This window comes from Callorhinchus milii, unplaced genomic scaffold, assembly GCF_018977255.1.
Source record: "Callorhinchus milii isolate IMCB2004 unplaced genomic scaffold, IMCB_Cmil_1.0 Scaffold17, whole genome shotgun sequence".
Lineage (NCBI taxonomy): Eukaryota > Metazoa > Chordata > Chondrichthyes > Chimaeriformes > Callorhinchidae > Callorhinchus > Callorhinchus milii.
In genome coordinates, this window is record NW_024704758.1 from 8,144,988 (window position 1) to 8,163,528 (window position 18,541).

An 18,541-nucleotide genomic window follows, 5' to 3' on the forward strand; every position below is an offset into this window, starting at 1 on the left:
TCTTGCTGAAAAACACCAATGAAACTTGAGGTCCTCATACAAAGTTTCACAGCGCTTATTTTCACCTCACACCCCCCCACCCCTCTCTCCAATATCCCCTGGAAAAAGTTTGGCGAATGCTACATAATTGGAAAACAAAGGGACATATCACTTGCATTGATGGAACATACAAGTTTGTGAGGTTGTTTTTAGGGAGCTTTGGTTAAATATGCACTAAAGACTTTAAAGTTTTCAGCGGAGGTGGGAAAAACAATTGCCATTTAAGGAAGGTTTAAAAGAGAGTTTAAACCTTGCGGCAACCTGAAGTAGTTAGAGATAAGTGTATTAAATAACACATAAAATATTCTTTTTTCACATTTGTTCCATGAAGGTTTAAGTAAAGAAGTGATCCTCAAATCACCAACAGCGCTGACATCAACAACTTAGCCAGGGCAAGGTAAGAAACTGCAGCTGTGCTGGTCCTGCACACTTGCTGCTTGACCCAGTTCCTTGACTGAGTGACAAATGCCATCATCAGTCTAATATTACTCTTCCTGATCTGGAGGCAGCACAATGAAAAACATATCCGTAGCGAGTGGGGGAGTTTTAAGACTAATACTGCATCTTGATTTCAAAGTGAGCTTCTAAATTACACCATGTTAGTGTCCATACAGCAATATTGTAATCTGCATTTTGTTCTATGGTTGCTCAGAAAGTATCTGCGTCTTTGGGACATCCTCCTGACATGAAAATGCTACATAACTGAACTGTAATGGGTCATATCCTTCATTTCCCTCTCAGATCTCACCCAAAGGACCTCACTGTGGATGTTTGCTTGCTATTTAGCACGCCATTTGTTGATAGTAAAAACACCGCAGAAGGCCAAAATTCACCTAGTCTTAGCCTCGGGGACTTATGCAGAAGTTTTAATACCTTAGTCCAAAACGATTTTAAAGTCTGAATTTTTAGGGTCGATTCCACCGAAAATGTTATTTTGTATAGAATTTAAGACCATGCAGATTTGTAGAATAATAAACATGGAAGGAAAGTGAGAATTTAATTTCGAGTTTCCAAGTTATAAAGTCCTTAATCTGGAGCACAACAATGTATTGCATCGCTAAAGATAATCTCAAAAGGCAACCAAATCAACATGATTTTTCTGTAATAATGTGATTTTTAACTTCAAATCTCCTTTCATCTTTATAGCTGATCTTTTGCTTTTAAGAACCGACTACGAACATTCAGGCTTGAAAATTACTTTTGCCTAAGGTATCAAAACGTCTGAGGATAAATCCCTATAGTTCTTTCTTAAAAACACATGGAAGCAATTTATGTAAGTGTATCAATACATCGGTTACAACTAATCATTTTAATAACTAGGTCTTTAAATATGGGTAATGCTGTTTGCAGTTGTGTGCCTCAGTTATAAGTTTTAAAGAAGGGTTTGTGATTGTGAGTTGGACCATCCATTCTAAAATTGCTCTAATCCAAGGCCAAGTCCAGGTACAAGCTTTGCACATACACAAGTGATTGCAATTGTAAATCTACTCTAACTGGTGCTGAATGCAGATTAATTTTTTAACATTGACAAAGTCCCGACTTCCCCTCCTCGTCCCCCCACTGCCCCCCACCCCGACCCCCAAGCAGTCCAATTGACTGGAAAAGAACACATCAACTTTTGTTTAAAGTTTAAAAAGTTGGCTCCATATCAGCTGCAGCCAAACCAGAATTACACAGTTGCCAGACGCCCCAACTCCCATTAAAAACACTTTCCTGGAGAGTAGCTTCTGCCCGCTCCAAATCGATACCAAATCAAACACTCTGCCAATCAAAACGTAGTTTAGGTACTACATGTTTGGTGGTGGTTTCACATGGATCCTGAACTGTACTGATGCTAACTGTACAAAGGAGGCATTGCCTACCTGCTGTACAAAATAAATCAATGCCTGCACAATCTTAGCACAGTCGGATTCAAGATTGTGGAAGCACATGAAAACATGCCCATTGCACATTCCACAGAATGTTATCTCTTTTACTTTAAAAGGAATACACGGATAGATATCAGAACTGAGGACATTTTAATCTTTGAAACACGACTGGTCAGTGTCATTTCTTTTAGTTATTCGTTCTCCATCCAGTTAGATAATTCCACATCTGTTTTCTTCCAAACCATTCTTTTACAGATTTTTTATTCCAATGCTTCTAAAACACAGCTTTCGACAAAGCTTTCAAAGGCACTGGCAGTGTGGTAGAGACAATGAAACTCTCTCCCCTCCTCTAGTTTGTTTGACCCCTATGACAACAATAAAGCTAGGTGGTTAGAAGATTGGTATGTGTCACAGTTCACAACATGCCTGCCAACTTTTTAAAAAAATATAGGGGGAGAAAGAAAGAGCTTTAACGCTCCGCTGCAAGATGATGCTTCCTCAAGAGAAAGCAGACAGACCCTCCCCCGCTCACTTCAGATCATTTTCCAGGGTGAGTCAGGTGAAAACTGAAGCCAGCAACTCAATTAGGGGTCAAATCCCACAGAACAAACCACGCCGGGCCTGAATGCAAAGAGTGCAGTAATTAGCATTTTTTTAAAAAAATGCTAATAGCACAATGACTGGGCGAGAAAAGGGTTTATATAAAGTCAAAGGCTTAGCAAGGGAGACTTGACAAGTTACTTCTGAATAAGAGATTGTTTACTTTTTCTTTGCAAAGTACCGTCAGCTGAGATGAAATCGAACAGAAGAAAAAAAATATAAAAACGAATTGATCAAACATGCCAATTAAAACGTATTCACATTTTCTTCTCAAGCAGCAAGTAAATTTCATTCTGTAAGAGTTATGTTATGTGTACTAATTAAAATTAAGTTGAAATGGACTCATTCAAATGTGCATTGCAAAGAGGATTCTGCCCTAAGACATCAACAACAACTTGCATTTATACAGAACCCCCACACACAGTAGCATCCCAGAGCGCTTAGCCTCTGAGAGCTCATCAATCTCCTTGTGGCACAGTCTAACGAAATGGGTATAGAAAGTTAGGCAGTGATGAGCTTCACTACCATAACGACAATGTTTTAACAGGTAGAAAGATTCATTTTCCCATGGAATACTTCTGTCATCTGAAGTGACAAAAGGTACAAGTGACAATTTTGCAAAAAGCTACGAAATAGTTACCTGAATGAACCGTCCAAGTTTGATCGATGAATAAAGCTCAACTTTGCATCAGCCCAGTAAAGTTTCTGCTCCTCTATATCAATCGTCAGCCCATTTGGCCAGTAAATATTAGAGTTCACAGTGACCGAGCGACTGCTGGCGTCCATGCCAGCTCGTTCAATTCTTGGTATTTCACCCCAATCCGTCCAATACATGTATCTGTAAAATAATGCAGAAAGGAAATGATGAAATAAAACGTGTTAACAGCCGTGGCTCTTACTTTCGTAATGTACACACTTCTTATCGCTCTCTCTCCGAAACTCTTTTGTCCCTTAATAGTGTCCTGCAGTGTAGACCAGGGCTCTTCATCCAGGTTCTCGATTTTAAAATTACATGCAGCGCAGAAGACGTAAAAATTCCAACCGTGCAGTTTGGACTCTACGCTCACTTCACATGAATGATAGGAGCTGTAGCTCTCAAATAAGCCTTAGTTAGCAATTAATTTATTTCGCCTCTACATTTTATTCCACAGGAATTTACAATAAAGGGTTAAGCAAATCGCTTGCTCATATACCAGCTGTGTTAATACAGACTTCAACCATCTGCATGGAAATTTTCAAAATCACTAAGTTTAGAGCAATTATAATAATCCTTACATTTCGGTATAGATTCTTTCACGTCAGGAGGACATCCCAAAGCGCCTCGCAGGACATAATATAAGTGTTTTGACACTGTTCAGGTGAATGGCATATTCGAAAAGAGAAGGGAATTTCTCCCAGTATCCTAGCAACAAGCCCCAGTCAGTTGACTGGACTTAATCGTAACCTTAAAAGTACCAAACTGGTCCCCGGAAGGCAAGACCTTCTCAGGCTTCAGTGAATATCATACCATAATCAAGCCCCAGTAGGTGTAAGACAGTGACAGTGGGTTTACTCATTTTCTGACATGCAATTTGGAAAAATGGCTTATCTTCGCTTGATGACTGTCTTCTCTCCTCTTACTCCCTCCAATGAAACTAGGCGGAGAATAAAAATCATGTAAACTCATATCCCACTAACTCCACGGTGCATCCGGCAAATGGTTTACAGCATTTGACTGCTTTATTCCCGATTTGTTACATGGGCCATTGAGAGACTGCCAAGCAGTGTAGCACAGTGGCATCAATACTAATATCTTGCAATGGAATGAGATTACTTCCAGATTTCACTATTAGCACCACACGCAATTCCCATACATAAGGAACCACTCTGGTGTCATTTAACCAAAGTCATATGGGAAAAATCAAATAATTCTGACATATAAAAGAATAAATACAGAGCGGATTAGCTAGGTACTGTTCAGATATTCACTTGAATGAAGCAAGATAAACAAAAGACTAAAATGCTGCACAAACGATTCCAAAGAGTATTCAGTTGTTGTACGCAACTTTCCAAATTTTCCAACCCAGGGTGCAACCCTCGAAAACAGAGCAAGAACAACTTGCATTGGTATAGAAGCTTATCACGTTGAACAATGAGAAAGGTGGGAAGAGAGTTGGCCATAGGTGCTTTCAAAGAGGTTTTGAGGTAGGAGTTAAGGACTGAAAGAGAGGGGGCGGAATTCCAGAGGTTTGGGCCCGAGGAACTCATAGCTCGGTTATCAAACAGTAGTGCGGACAGGATGGGAGATACTCAGTAAGCCTGTTAGCGAGTAGAAGGGTGGGTGAGAGGAACCATGGAATCAATGGATTTATCAATAAAATGTGTTTGCTGCCATCCCCTCCATAAATCAGGCATTTTGAATTGACCAATTTCTATGGAAATCATTTTTTTCTACTAAGACAAGAACAGACCCATAACTTAGTATTGCAGCACCAGATTCTCCCTTAACCCCTCTGAACTGAATTTCATGTGGAAACATGCACAGGACACTTGATTTAATTTTCACCATGTAATATGCCAAGATGAATCAATTTGTGCCTCAGACACAAACGTGGAGAAAATACGGCAAATTAACTAATTTTAGTGATAACACCTTCAATGTTTCCACTGTCACCATTCAGACAGTTGTCTTAAGAGTTTTATGTCAGGCAGGTGTTTATTGCTTGTCTGCACTCCATAACTGAAGTTAAGTGAATTTTAGAAATTAGTTATTTAGAAAAACTACAGAACTGTAACTTTAAAATAAGGGGACAATCTAAACCTTTCCTCCAATTGCAAGGATCATGTCTCACATTATCACTTTGTTTTATTTTATTTGCAATTCACTTGAGCACTCACTTTTAAATCACGTATTTTCAATGTTGTTAAAGTGTAAATATTTTGCCAGTTTACAAACCTATCAAAATTGGATACATGGATGTTGATAAACTCACTTGAACCTTTAGATGAACAAATAACCAAATGGTTTCCTAAATTACCACAAACAAACAAATTACCCATGTTGTACATTACAGCACTATTTTGTCTTCCTTTGCACAATTAAAAATGACCAATGAAGCTTTCAAATTAAAATGCTGCAATAAGTGGTTTTGAAATACAAGGGGCGAACAACAAATTTAAATGTTTTGGATCAATTTTCAAACAACTTGATGCAAACATGAAGGAAAAGGGAATGGAGGGGTATATGAGAGGGGATTAGGAAGGTGGAGGTTTATGTGGGATATAAACCCAGCATAGAATAGTTGGACCAAAAGTCCTGTTTTTGTGCTGTTGCTTTCCATGTAATTCTATGCAAATTACGACCAGGCAGAAATGTGATCAACAAGCAAGGAATTCATTGAAGCCCTTATTGAACCGACTTCTTGAACTTTCAATCCATTGAACGCCGAGATCAAGGACTGTGGTAATACAATAAATCAAAATTGCAAAGATATTCTAATGTTGCAGGTTCTATATAAGAGGAACCTGCGAAAGAAAGGGTACGTTTACACTGTAGGACATTTCATATTCATAGTGATCTCAGGAGATACAACATGTGCTTTTCGGTTCAACCCCTAGACTGAGTGGGTTTTTTCAGAGTCAGGGAATTTCCAATATTTAACCACACGTACGAGCCCATAAGCATCAAACAGACATTTTTAAATCAAAAATATTACATCACTCTTTTCTACAAACAATTCCAATGCACAAACCTGAAAGGGCGAAACTCAACTAATTAAATCAGTAATTATGGTATTATTAATTTTGTGCCCCGACTCAGCAAAATTAAGGGCAGGGGAAGTGGTGGGTGGGGGAAAACTCATTTTTTCTCTTCATTATGATTTGGAACAAGGCCTCAGAACTATTGAAGACCGTATGAAACACATACACAACCAAGCAAAATTTACAAGCTAGTAGAACCACAACACAGAATCATCAGTACAGCTTAGCCTAAAGTCATCACATGTCAAAGCTAAAGGAAATCTGGCTTAACTTAGATTGACCCAGAGAGCAATCAAAGCACAGAGAGAAGTGTCTTGTGCTGACATGACTACTCAAGATCAGCCAAATAAATGACAAGTATCACTTATGCCGCTCCATTGGCCCATTTGTACCACAACAGTAGCCACAGTGGTAGTTCATGGAAAGTATATTTAACAGATGCAGACAATTAAGCGGACAGATTTGGGATCTGGGTTTCTGAGACCCTAAGGCAGTTGGGGACCCAAGAACAATTTCTGTGAATGTGTGAAGCAGACAAAGGAAGAATCATTTTTAACAGAATGGGATAATTACCCACTAAAAATCAAACTTGGCACTTCTGGCAAATCACCACAAATGGTTAAATACACATATGCAATAACCTGAAAAATACACAAAAAAATTGAGAATAAAAACTGTGATCTGTAGACCACAGTCTAAGTCAGCTTAAGTCTCTCCCTCACATTTTGCCTCTCAGAATCATTAGTTTTAGGGAGTTTAGAGCTTACGAAGAGGTTCAAGGCTTAGTGATGCATCTATACCTTTGGGTCTTGCAAATCATCAAGCTGTAAAGTTATTGCAAATGTAAATCTATATTTTGCATGTGAATTATCAAAACGAAAAAATACCTGAAGCATATTCTATTCTTGTACATCAGTGACCACTTCCACTTGAAAAGCAAGGGGAAGAGCCCAACCACGACCTACGCGGTCAACACATCGCTACTGAAGAATAAAGCATCGCCAAGTTTGCGGTCTTCTGCCAAACTACATTTAGGAACAGATCAACAGTAATATGGGCTATAATAATGTTCTACATCTAAAGTGCCACAAAGACAGATGAAGTCAATTTACTGCCGGTTAATGCAACAGGTGAAAAGTTCTTTCTTTACAATTTTCAGAAAATTCTGCACAATGGCAAAAATTACAGCCCATGCATGCCTGGCTACTTTAATATGCAAAGAGATTACCTTACAGGTAATCGTACTGCACTTCAATCAACCAGGTGTTAACGAAACTTGGCCAGCACTTGAATGGGGACTGGAATGGGGTTAGTCATCTTTTTCCTCTTTACAGATTTGCAATTTCCAACTGCCCCTCACCAGCTGCTCCCATCCTGGTAATGAAACTGACATCAAGATACTTTGGAGTGCCCCGAGCTTAAAAATGGCTCAGCAAATGTTAATTAATTTTTTAAAAAGTACTTATAAATAATTTGACATATGTGTTAACTTAAAACATTACTATTGGACAGTTAGATGAGACTTTAAATGGGGGGGAAGCTAGTGACATTTAGCTAACATGGGTCATTGGCTGACAGAAATAACATGCTGCAAACATTTTTAAAAATTGCCTTATTGTCTAAAAACTGAAATTCTGACCCAATGTCAATAAATTAAAAAGTTTAGTCCATTGGAGAAAGGGATGATAAGCATTGCTCTTTGAAATAAAGATTGCCTTTAGCGAAGTTAAGTCTACAAAATCTATCAATATAAAAAAAGAGTGACTTGTAAAAGGTTAATTTTATATTTGAATTACCCTCAGTGACAAAATGCAAGGGGGAAAGAATGCAGAGTCAGGATAGGAGAACAAATGTTACGGTGTCTCAACTTGCTGGAATACTGCAGTCTAGTCAAACGGTACAAGAAATGGTTTTCACTGGGGGCAGTTTGTTGCAGACTTTATATAAAAAGAACCAGACAAAATCCATATGGTGCACCACAAATGTACACAGAAACAATCCTGAGGGAACAATCAGCGATTCTCAGGCACAAAACAATATAATGGAAGCATTCTAGAGAGTATATGACTGCAGGATTTTTGCATTAAAAGGAATCTCAGTCATCATGAATGGGCCATTTGTGGAACCCCAAGGCCATTCTAACTATAAACTGATCACTCAATCACCCAATGCACACCTGATTTTCTGAGGCCAACTCTGGACATGTCCATTTATTCTCAGTTGTGATTTTGTCCTTCTGAGAAATCTCCCTTCAAACCTTTGTTTTGTTTTATTAAAAAAAATGTCATGAATGTGGAATAGGAAATTGAACCAGAGTTCAGTTTAAATGCATAATTTCATTCCATTCATTATAATTTCCTCTGCTGGTACACTGAACGCCAATCTGTCATTGTGTGTCAGCCTGGCTCAGTTGGTAGCGGTTTTACCTCCTGGTCAAAAAGTTGTGGGTTTAAACCCCATGTCAGGACTTTAAAGTCACATAGTCTAAACTGACACTCCAATGGCAGTACATGTAATGGGGCAGCACTGGATTGTCGGAGGTGCAATCATCAGAAGAGATGTTAAACTGAGCTCCCAACGTTAAAAATCCCACTGTTTAGAAAGAGTTTCTCTCGGTGTCCTGGACAATCTCCCAGATAAAATTGGTCATTCACTTCATGGCTATGTGCAAACTGGCTGCCTCAATCACCTACAAAAGATCCAGCTAATCCAAATCAAATAGGAGCAAAAATTGATGAATGAACGATTCAGTAACAATTCAAAATTAAAGTTCAACTAACATACACATTGTTTATGAAGGTTTGGACCCCATCACTAAATCGTTTAGTGAATTTAAATTATAGTATAGAACTCTTAAAAGCATGAAAGTTATATATAGTAACAAGAAATAACTCCGTTGTACAGCTAGTCCACTCTATTTTAATAAAAAAGGGCTGCCTGCCAGGTATGATTTTCCCATAGTTAGTGCGTATGGCGAAAAACAAAAAACTGCCAAGGCCCAGAGACAGAAGAGAACCCGAATTCTGAACTATATATATATATATATAGAAAATATAAATAAATTGGTCACTCAATCCATGACTGTTTGTGGGACACTGATGTGTGCAATTGGCTGCCACATTTCGCCCACAAAAGATACAGTCAATTCACCTTATAGTGTATCCTGTGAAGAGCTTTGAGACGTCTCGAAGACATAATCAGGCGCTATATCAAATGCAAGAATTATTATTAAATTACAATAAATCTCAGAAAGAAAGATGCCTCTGCATATACAGCAGACACCTTTTGCAAATGAATGAATGGCTTTTTGAACCAATTTAGAAAAAAAAGTCACCATAAAAACAGGTTAAAATTTAAAACTACCAAATGACTGAAAGGATTTGGAGAGAGAGTATTGATAGCCATGACAGTAAGTTACTATAGTGCAATGTGAGGAGGGTGCTGAAACCAAGAAAGTTAACGTTAACAAGTGGAAGGGGAGAAAATAATTTGTTCATTTTTTCTCCCACATTAGCTTCAATTTAATTGCTACTGAAGGCTGGTATTGTTCAATTGCATGCCACGGCATTTCTGGTTAAGTCTAAACATCTGTTCAGTTGCACAGGAGGGAAATAATACCTTTGAAAGGTTGGAGCAGCAGGGCACAGATATTATACTTCCACGCCAAAAAATGTTGAAATCATAATGCACTCAGCTCCCATAATGAAAAAGCAAAAACAACAAGATTAAGATTATATTTTCCATGCTTACCCGCGCTCTGGATCAAGAGCAATGGCTCTCGGCTGATCGAGATCCTGCCAGAAGAGGACTTTTCTAAACGTTCCATCCAGATTGGCAACCTCAATCCGGTTGGTTTCAGAGTCTGTCCAGTAAAGTTTCTTGCCTAACCAATCGCACGCTAATCCATCTGGTGAAACGAGGCCAGAGATGATCACATTCTGCACGTTCCCAGTGAGGTTCACACGCGTCTGTTTAATGGCCTCTTCGCTCACATCAGTCCAATAGATCATTCCGTCTGCATACATAAAATCAACTGCGGCAGCATCCTCCAGGCCATTGACTACCACCGTAGACTCCGGTCTCGCAGCGCCTGCATCCACCAACCTGACGTCCCGCCGATTTGCAAACAGGAGCAAAGGAGATCCTAGGGCAAAACAGGATAATGAAATTAGTTCCACCAACTTGATCTGTTCATTTTGCAAGTCACTTTCTTTCTTACAAAGCCACACGCGCAGATCCAGGCACCTGTGGCTTAGAGGTTGTATCAAGAGGTGCGTAAAACACATCCCTCTCCATGACTCACCTTCACCTTTGCTAAGCAATTGCTGACATAATCTCACAGGTCAGAAAATGTCTTCGTGTCACTCCTACTTTGCTGTGTATATTGTCAAATCCTGGCATCCAAAACAGTCTTTACAAATCAAATAAATAGTTCAATTCTAGGCATCAACAAAAACAACTAGAAGAATGTTTCTCATCTTTTCCCTAAAATTTACAATTGACACATTTAATGACACATTATACATAGATACATCATGGATACTTAATTTTGCATAAAAAAGACTGGAACTATTATTCCAGGAACTACTGTAATGGCAGAGTGCCCACAATTAGAATGCCAATATGATCTTAATCTGTGAACATCAGTTTCCTCTATAAAACACTATTTTTTTTTGTCATATTTTTGTCTCCATTTTTTAAAAATATAAACACGCACCTCTTCTTTCTTCTGAGAAGTTTCATGGTGGAATAAAACATATCCTTTCATCTAATACAGGACACCTTCTAAAGTGTTTCACAATATTTACTGTTAAAGTGTAGTGACTTTATTTTGCAGCGAAATGGATGGCAGTGATAGTGCTTCCGGGAAGCATTTTATCTCAGGTGGGATTCTCCTTTAATGCCACAAAGTAGTTTCCTCTCTCACGCCAAACATTTATTTTCCCTCCTCAAAAATTGTGAACACTCAAAATGTTTCATACCTCTCCCATATCTACAAAGGCACTTCCATTACCTCCCTCTTCATTCTTGGACAGGATACAGAAAAGACTAGATAGTTCCCTCACTTCTAGCCTTCCTGTCTATCACAACAATTCCTGGTTTTTCCCTGTTTTATCAATAATGTTACGGTTAAAGTTCCTTTGAAATGCCTTCAAGCTTCTCCCAACCCTGAAATGCATTGTGCTACACGCTCTCCCTCAGCGCTGCATTATCAATGTCCTAAAAACATTAGGTTTACGATTCCAATTCAATCGTCATGAAGATCTCAAGGCTGTGGAAGCCTTACCTTCTCAATCTGCCTTTCCTGTTACAAGCTGCACACAGTAAACCTACCACCCAGTCTTGGAAACCAGGAAGGTTTAAGCTGCTGAAACAAATACAGTTCACGCAGTTCTTGCAAGATCCTCATGAGGAAAAACAATCTCAGGAAAAAAAGATACCCAGTGGGGAAGGAGAAGTATTTTGAGGTTAAATATTTCACAAACTAAGAATTCTGCATCTATGATGGAGACCGTGTTTTATTTTGTTTTCAAACAAAACAACTCATGTTGCAACCTGCTGGAGTGGGTTTGTTTCAAATGAGCCATCAGTCACAAAGGAAGACATAACCCTGTAAAAACACACTGAAATAATGTATTCAGTTTCATAGCTGTTGCATATTTTAATCCTTCGCACTCGCCTGGTAATGCTTCAGTCTTTGGGCAAAACTTAAAATGCATTAAAGATGATGAATACTGATGAGCAATGACAGTCTTCACAACAGAATATGGTTAAAATGACTGCTTTCTAAAAAAGAACATCAACAGCGTGCAACTACTTCAACATAATGAACTGGAGTCCATATTAAACCAAAACAGAATGGCTACAAATCCACAAATCAATGAGTGTGCAACAGGGATTTTTTAAAAAGTTAATGTTTCAGCCACAAACTCAATGAAAGCTCATGCCCAAAACATTTACCCGTCCCCTCTCTTCCCCTCCCTCCCCCTGCCCAAACCGATAGAAAACCTAGAAATCCACAAATCTGTTTTTTTTTAGATTTTCAGTTTTTTTTATTTATACTAATTTGGGTCCATAATACATTTGAGATGATAAACCTCAACAGTTTAGGAAGTCACTGAAATTCCTCAGTTAGATTACAGTCTTGTACTTATTCTCCAGTATCTCTTCAGTTTAAAACAGAAATAAAATTCAAAAGTTGCATTCAGAATAATGTCACATCTTGCAACTGAACTAAGTGACACAAAGCAGCAGAAACCACGACTGTAAAGATCAACGGATTACAGTTTCAAATGAAGTGAAACTAGTTGCAGGGAAAGAAAAAGCAGAAACATTCTTGAACAGCAGTTAAGTGCAGCAACTTGAATATCAAATCTCATTAAAAATGCTGAACTGCAGCCATTTCTGTATTACACTCAATCCACTGTGCCAAGCATATTCAGCAATTTTCGATGGGGTGGGGGGGGGGGGAAATAAACTAGGGTTTTCTGATCCACCTCCCAATGGGAAACTCAAAGTTTACAAAAATTACTTTATTTTAGGACTATACTTTGATATTTTACATGTAAACATTTTCTGACATTAACACTGATCCGCATCCTTCTGCAGTCAGTATTTATTCCTTCTTAGTTGACCGAGACCTATTATGTATTTCCTAACTATTTATTTTTTCCCCCATTACTCTCTCTTCTGTTCCCACCACCGCCGCCTTTTCAACTCCAAAAGCAGTCGATTCCTTGTTCCTTGCTGAGATAGAGTTTCATAGGCATCGTTGTCCTCGTGTATACTTTGACAGTGGGACTATCACAGATTGTGTCCTCACCAGCAACCCATAATTCCTCCCAGTCTTAGCTTTTACAACCAGATTGCCTTAAAATTTCAGATTGTACAGAGCTATGGAAAATTCTTTCATCTTGATGTGTTCGGTGCTGTTTATTAAAATTACTTTATCAGTCGTATGTCCATGATGGGACTTCACACTTAACTTTGGTTCCTCGTTTAATTTCCTACGAGCTATTTTCTACTTGTAGGGGACACGTTGAATTTTTTGACCAAATACACCACTATCCAAGTTATTAAACGGTTCTTACGCACCTCTGTAGCCCAGGAACAGATATAAAATTGTATCTACGTACCAGTGCCTATCAAAGCACGATTCCACTCTTACTATAATTGGCTAGTTCCCTATCAAAGCACTCAGCAGCACCTTGTACTCCTTCCTCCTTGTATCTAATTTCAGCAATGAACACGCTGGAACATTCAGCAAGCCACATTAAAAGTTTATAAAATTAAATGGTTCAGTTCATACCACTCCAGGAGTGCAAGTTTCATCTTGTGTAGTCTTCTGTAATACTTTAGCTAAATGTGTAGATTAACAATTAGCAGTCACACAAAAATGATATCCCTGGAAAGAACCTTCATCTTATATTTACCAGTATGTACCTCTACAGAAATGTATTTCAACGTACTGTTTGGTTACCAAAGAATTCAGAGCTCCTAAAAAAAAAAAATTTTCAGCAAGTATTCAAAACAGCTCAAGGTAAATTAGTTTTCAGCATGGTCATATTTCCTTTGTTCCTTTCTCCAATGCTGTTCGGCTGCGTTCACACAATACTCCGTGGCTGTTTGTGGGACATTGCTATGTGCAATTTGGCAGCCACATTCGCCTACAAAATACAGACACTATACTATCCAGCAAAACCCTGTGAAGTGCTTTGAGATGAAAGGTGCAAAATCAAATAAAAGGAAGATTTTATTATTATGAATTGACGAGTGAAATATTTTTAAAAGCCAAGATTAAAATAGATAATTGATTGGGAAATAGTTGTATGACCAAGGGGGGGTTTCTAGTGTGTAACAACCATAGTTCTGGAATGGTCAATCCAAGTGCTGATACCGCACATTAATAGCTTTATGAAGATAGTCCATCCAAAGGTTAACATTTTAAACTTGTCAAGAAACTCTTTAGGCCATTGAGGTACTGTTCTTTCCTTTCCTGGAAAGAGAAGCAAGAGTTTTCATTCGTTCCAAATAAGATGCAATTTTCAAATTTTCTCTTTTCGAATAGTGCCATGGGACCTTTAACGCCTCATCCAGAGGATATGCAATTACTCGTGTTGATTTTCCAAACTGTACCCTATCACACAGAGAAAACTTCAGGCAATTCTTTGTATTTTTTTCATTTTGGCGCTGCTCACAGTCTCTTAAGACTGCTCATTGCCTTCCTAACCCAAACTTCACTTTGAGAAGTTCAATTTATGATATCTGGACTGTCCCCAAAGCTTTTTTTTTGGGGGGGAGGTTACTTAATTCTCTCTCCCTGTTCCCTCAGACATAGATCTTTCTCTTGCATTTAGAGTCTTATTTTTCAGCCTTATTTTTTTTCCCTCCTCATCTGGCATCCACACTGTTTTTTCTCCTCGAGCCAGACAGACAATCCCTACATAGCCTCTCAGTCAGTCGACTACTAGCCAACCTCATCTGCAACACGGTACTATGTAATTTTCTTGTTTTTTTTTCTACTCTCCCAACTGACTCGACTTTTTGGAATTTCCTTGCATAATTTGTTTCCTCAGACAGCTATCAAGACTCCCAAGTCTGAAGATACAGAACCGTACAAGCACACCCCTAAGTGAACCAGCAAGAGATGCCATGACACCTGGCAAGTGCAGCAACTTGCAAAGCATTGTTCAAAACCCCCCAAAAATTTATTTTTGTTAAAAAAACTACCATCTGAAACAAGAAATATTATATTCCCTGTTGGAAAAAATTTAATTTCTGAAAATAAGCTTCCAAATAACATCCCACTAAGAACATTATCAACATGTTTGCATAACTGTTACTGCCAATACTCATATGTTATTGATCATGAGTAGTAATGCATCTAAAAAATAGACAGAATTCATTCACAGGCTGCTTTAGTTAAACAATTATTAGCCTGATAAATGATGGATGAGATATTAAACGTGAACTGATAAACCAAAAGCACAATCGGGATTTCTGCAAGGCAAAGATACTCTTCCACCCGACCAGGATGCACTAACTGGTCAGAAAACATAATGTACAAGTGAAGGAGCGCTCAAACCAAACCTTGATCAAATACAAACTTCCCTATCATCACAGGCAACAAAAAGATGAAATCAACAGGTACACATTTATAAAGTTTGCACTATATTTACACACATTCATACCAAACCTTTGGTTTGAGTGCAATGGTTTGTTTCATCAGAGTCAAAGCACAAGATTGTATATTCCTATAATAAAGGCCTGCCGTCATCTGTTTCCAAATGCCACAGAAGCTCTCTTTCAATCTTTTTAGCCACCACTTCCATCTCTACAATGCAATGAATCTTTTTCTTGATCTCTCTTAAGAGATGAATGAATTTTCTGTCTCCATCCCTTTCACCAACAAAATCCTCATCCATCTTGATTTTTTAAAAAATAATTAAGTATTATTTTGATTTTATTACAAACTACAATCAAAATTTAGGTTCACAAAAAAATGGCAGCTTTCCCATAGCTGTCTCTCTCATCTGCACAATCAACCACATTCCTCACCACAAACATATTCAACATTGACAAAATCAGTGACCAACCCCACAGCCTTGAGAAAGTCTCACTTTTATCATCAGTGCTTTATCTGGCTGAAGAAATCCCTTGAAAAAAAATTCCACTGGATCACAACATATTTTATTTATCTGCTTTCCCTGAACCACCATCTGTGAAACAGTTATAGCTCCTTTGAGACTAAACCAGGTGTACTATCAATCACTGAAGCATACCAAGCAAAGCGTAGATGGATTCTACACACATTGTACCATCAGGTTATTTAACCTGCATTCAGATTGTAGAAACATCTGCACCTTAAACTAGGCTGTAAAATTTTGGAAAAAATTACTTAATGCGATCCAGTTTACCATATTCCCATTCCTCCATTTAAAATTTACGGGGTTACGGGGTTCGTCTGATGACCCAGTAAGTGAAGTCTATCAATACGGATCTTGAGCGAGACTAGATCCGGTTCACTATGATGCCCTTTGTTGCTGAATAACCTAGTGACACTAACTGCCTAGGCTCATGCATGAAGAATAAAGAGTTTGAATAACACTTTATCACATTGAAATACTTCAACCACACTTCACAAGAGAAGTAGCCGTTTCTGTAGTCAAACCCGACAGCTATTTTCACGAGCAAAGTCCAACAAAACAGCAAAGAGATAAAAGATCAACTATATCTGGAAGATTGCTATCCAAGACACTGGAAGAAATCTTCTCTTTTTGAATACAGGCGTGCGATCTTTAATAACTACGTGAAAAGGCAGATGAGAAACTGGTTTAACATTGAATCCGAAAGATACTTTCTCCAAAATTAAAACACACTACAGTGTCATGCTGGATTATCAGCTCAACTCCCACAACCTTCTAACCCAGAGGAAAGAATGCTACCACTGAGCCAGACACATATAGCCACTTGGGTGAGCTACAATTGGTACTTATATATTGGGCAGAGGTTAAATATTTGTACTGCATGTCATGTGCAGTTTTTCGTGAGATGTTTTTGTGAGCAGAAGGGAAATGATCATCTAATTGAATCTCAAAGGAGCTAGAACTACTGCAGAAATAGAAATGCAAAGATGCAAATAGTGGATATACATTGCAATCTTTTGCAAACAACATTCGAAAATCATGGAAGCACAAATGATGAAGAGGGAAAAGGATCCTGGATGTCATGACTTACTTTTGACAGGATTTAATTACATATTACGGGATCAATTGTGCCTAATTATCAGAAAATAACCTCAAACTTCTTCATTAGTTTCATACAGTATTTTGCCCATAATTCAGGGCTGTTGATCTTGTTGCAAATATCAGGTTTCCCTCCCAATTTGGGGGAAGGTGTTCAAGTACACCAGGAAAAGCTATAATCTGCACTGGTTAGTTTTACGTTGTTGGTATCAAACATATTTGCAGAGATAGAAACAGTTGGCTTGTCTGGCCTGGGTTTCATCACAGAACAGAACAACCAAAGTCTCCCAACAGAACAGGAAAAATCTGAGAGGGCTGAAGGAAAATTTCAAATCTGTTGTTTTGGCTTCCTTCACTACATTTCTGAAGTGTAATAAATCAATCCTGCACCTTTTGAACGCACTCCAACACATGCACATCTAAGGCAGATGTTGCACAAACCTATTTGAAGTGAGCGCCTGGCAATTGTACGTTTTCAGGTACCTTAATCAAAAGAGGTCTTTCTTTTTTTAAAATAGTGCAGTATTAGGGAGTCAATTTTCTGCTACGTTTGATTTTCTAGCAAATATTTTACTGTATTTTTTTGTTCCTTCCATCACGTCCTATTTGAATACAATCACTATGTATATCCTCAAGTTATACTCTTTGTATTTCCATCTCTCTTCCATCTAAAAGGAACACTTTAAGATCATTTGAGCTCTCTCTCTCTCTCTGTTCCTTGCCCTCTTCACACTCGCCCAACATTTCCAAAGCACTTTTTTAAAAAAAAAATCTTTGCTCAGGTTCACCCTCAGCTTTTCCGCGTGTCTCAGAGCCATAAAGAACGAGAATGTCTGAGGTTCCAACTGAGATTGGCAAAGGGCACCAGTGTGACACAAAGTTGAGCTAGAATTGGCCTTAGTGCCCAGACTGGAGGGAGAGGGAAGAAGTGGTGATGGGAAGCTCGCTATCCACCAATCCACCAATCCTACTGGAATTGCCCATACGGCTTTATCACGAAAACATGTGATAAAGCCATGATCAGCCTTCGCATTGATGACCCTTGCAGCTGCTGACTGCTGACACATGAATAATCGTTACTTGGGCAAAGACCTAGAGCCAGATCAGCACCTGTGGAACTATTTCCTTTTGGGTGAAGGAATCAAATGCTTTCAGGATAAGCGAGAGGAATATCTGGTGAATAAAAATTGAAGAGAAAAAAATAAATAAAAAATTGATAAGTGCAGTAGTTATCACCAGGTTTCTTTACGAAACCTTTGAAGTTGTACTTATAGAGTTAGAAGTTGAAGTGAAAAATACTTTGGACAACAATTCAAACTTTGAACAGATTCCAGATCTGCAATTTAAACTGTTTTCTGTTTTTCACAGACTGTCCCTTCATCCATGCTGCACAATTGAGTGATATCTCAGGTTGTGAATTCAGAACTCACTAATTCCCGATGATGATGTGTGGATTCAGAATGGGAGAGAAAGTGAAGAAAATCAAGTGGAAAAACTTATATGAAGACATATGAAGGAATTTATCGCAGCACAACAAAGCATTCACCA

General features: G+C 38.4%; 1 protein-coding gene across 1 annotated transcript in view; it reads right to left on the minus strand.

Moving 5' to 3' along the window:
- The window catches only part of lrp5 (low density lipoprotein receptor-related protein 5), an 83,937-nt gene that overhangs the window by 61,686 nt on the left and 3,710 nt on the right, over positions 1–18,541 (minus strand). Inside the window, exons 2-3 of the mRNA XM_007887588.2 lie at positions 9,999–10,392; positions 3,148–3,345 (exon numbers count right to left, since the gene is read on the minus strand). Coding sequence (XP_007885779.1) covers positions 3,148–3,345; positions 9,999–10,392 — 592 coding nt within the window. The remainder of the gene's footprint in view (positions 1–3,147; positions 3,346–9,998; positions 10,393–18,541) is intronic.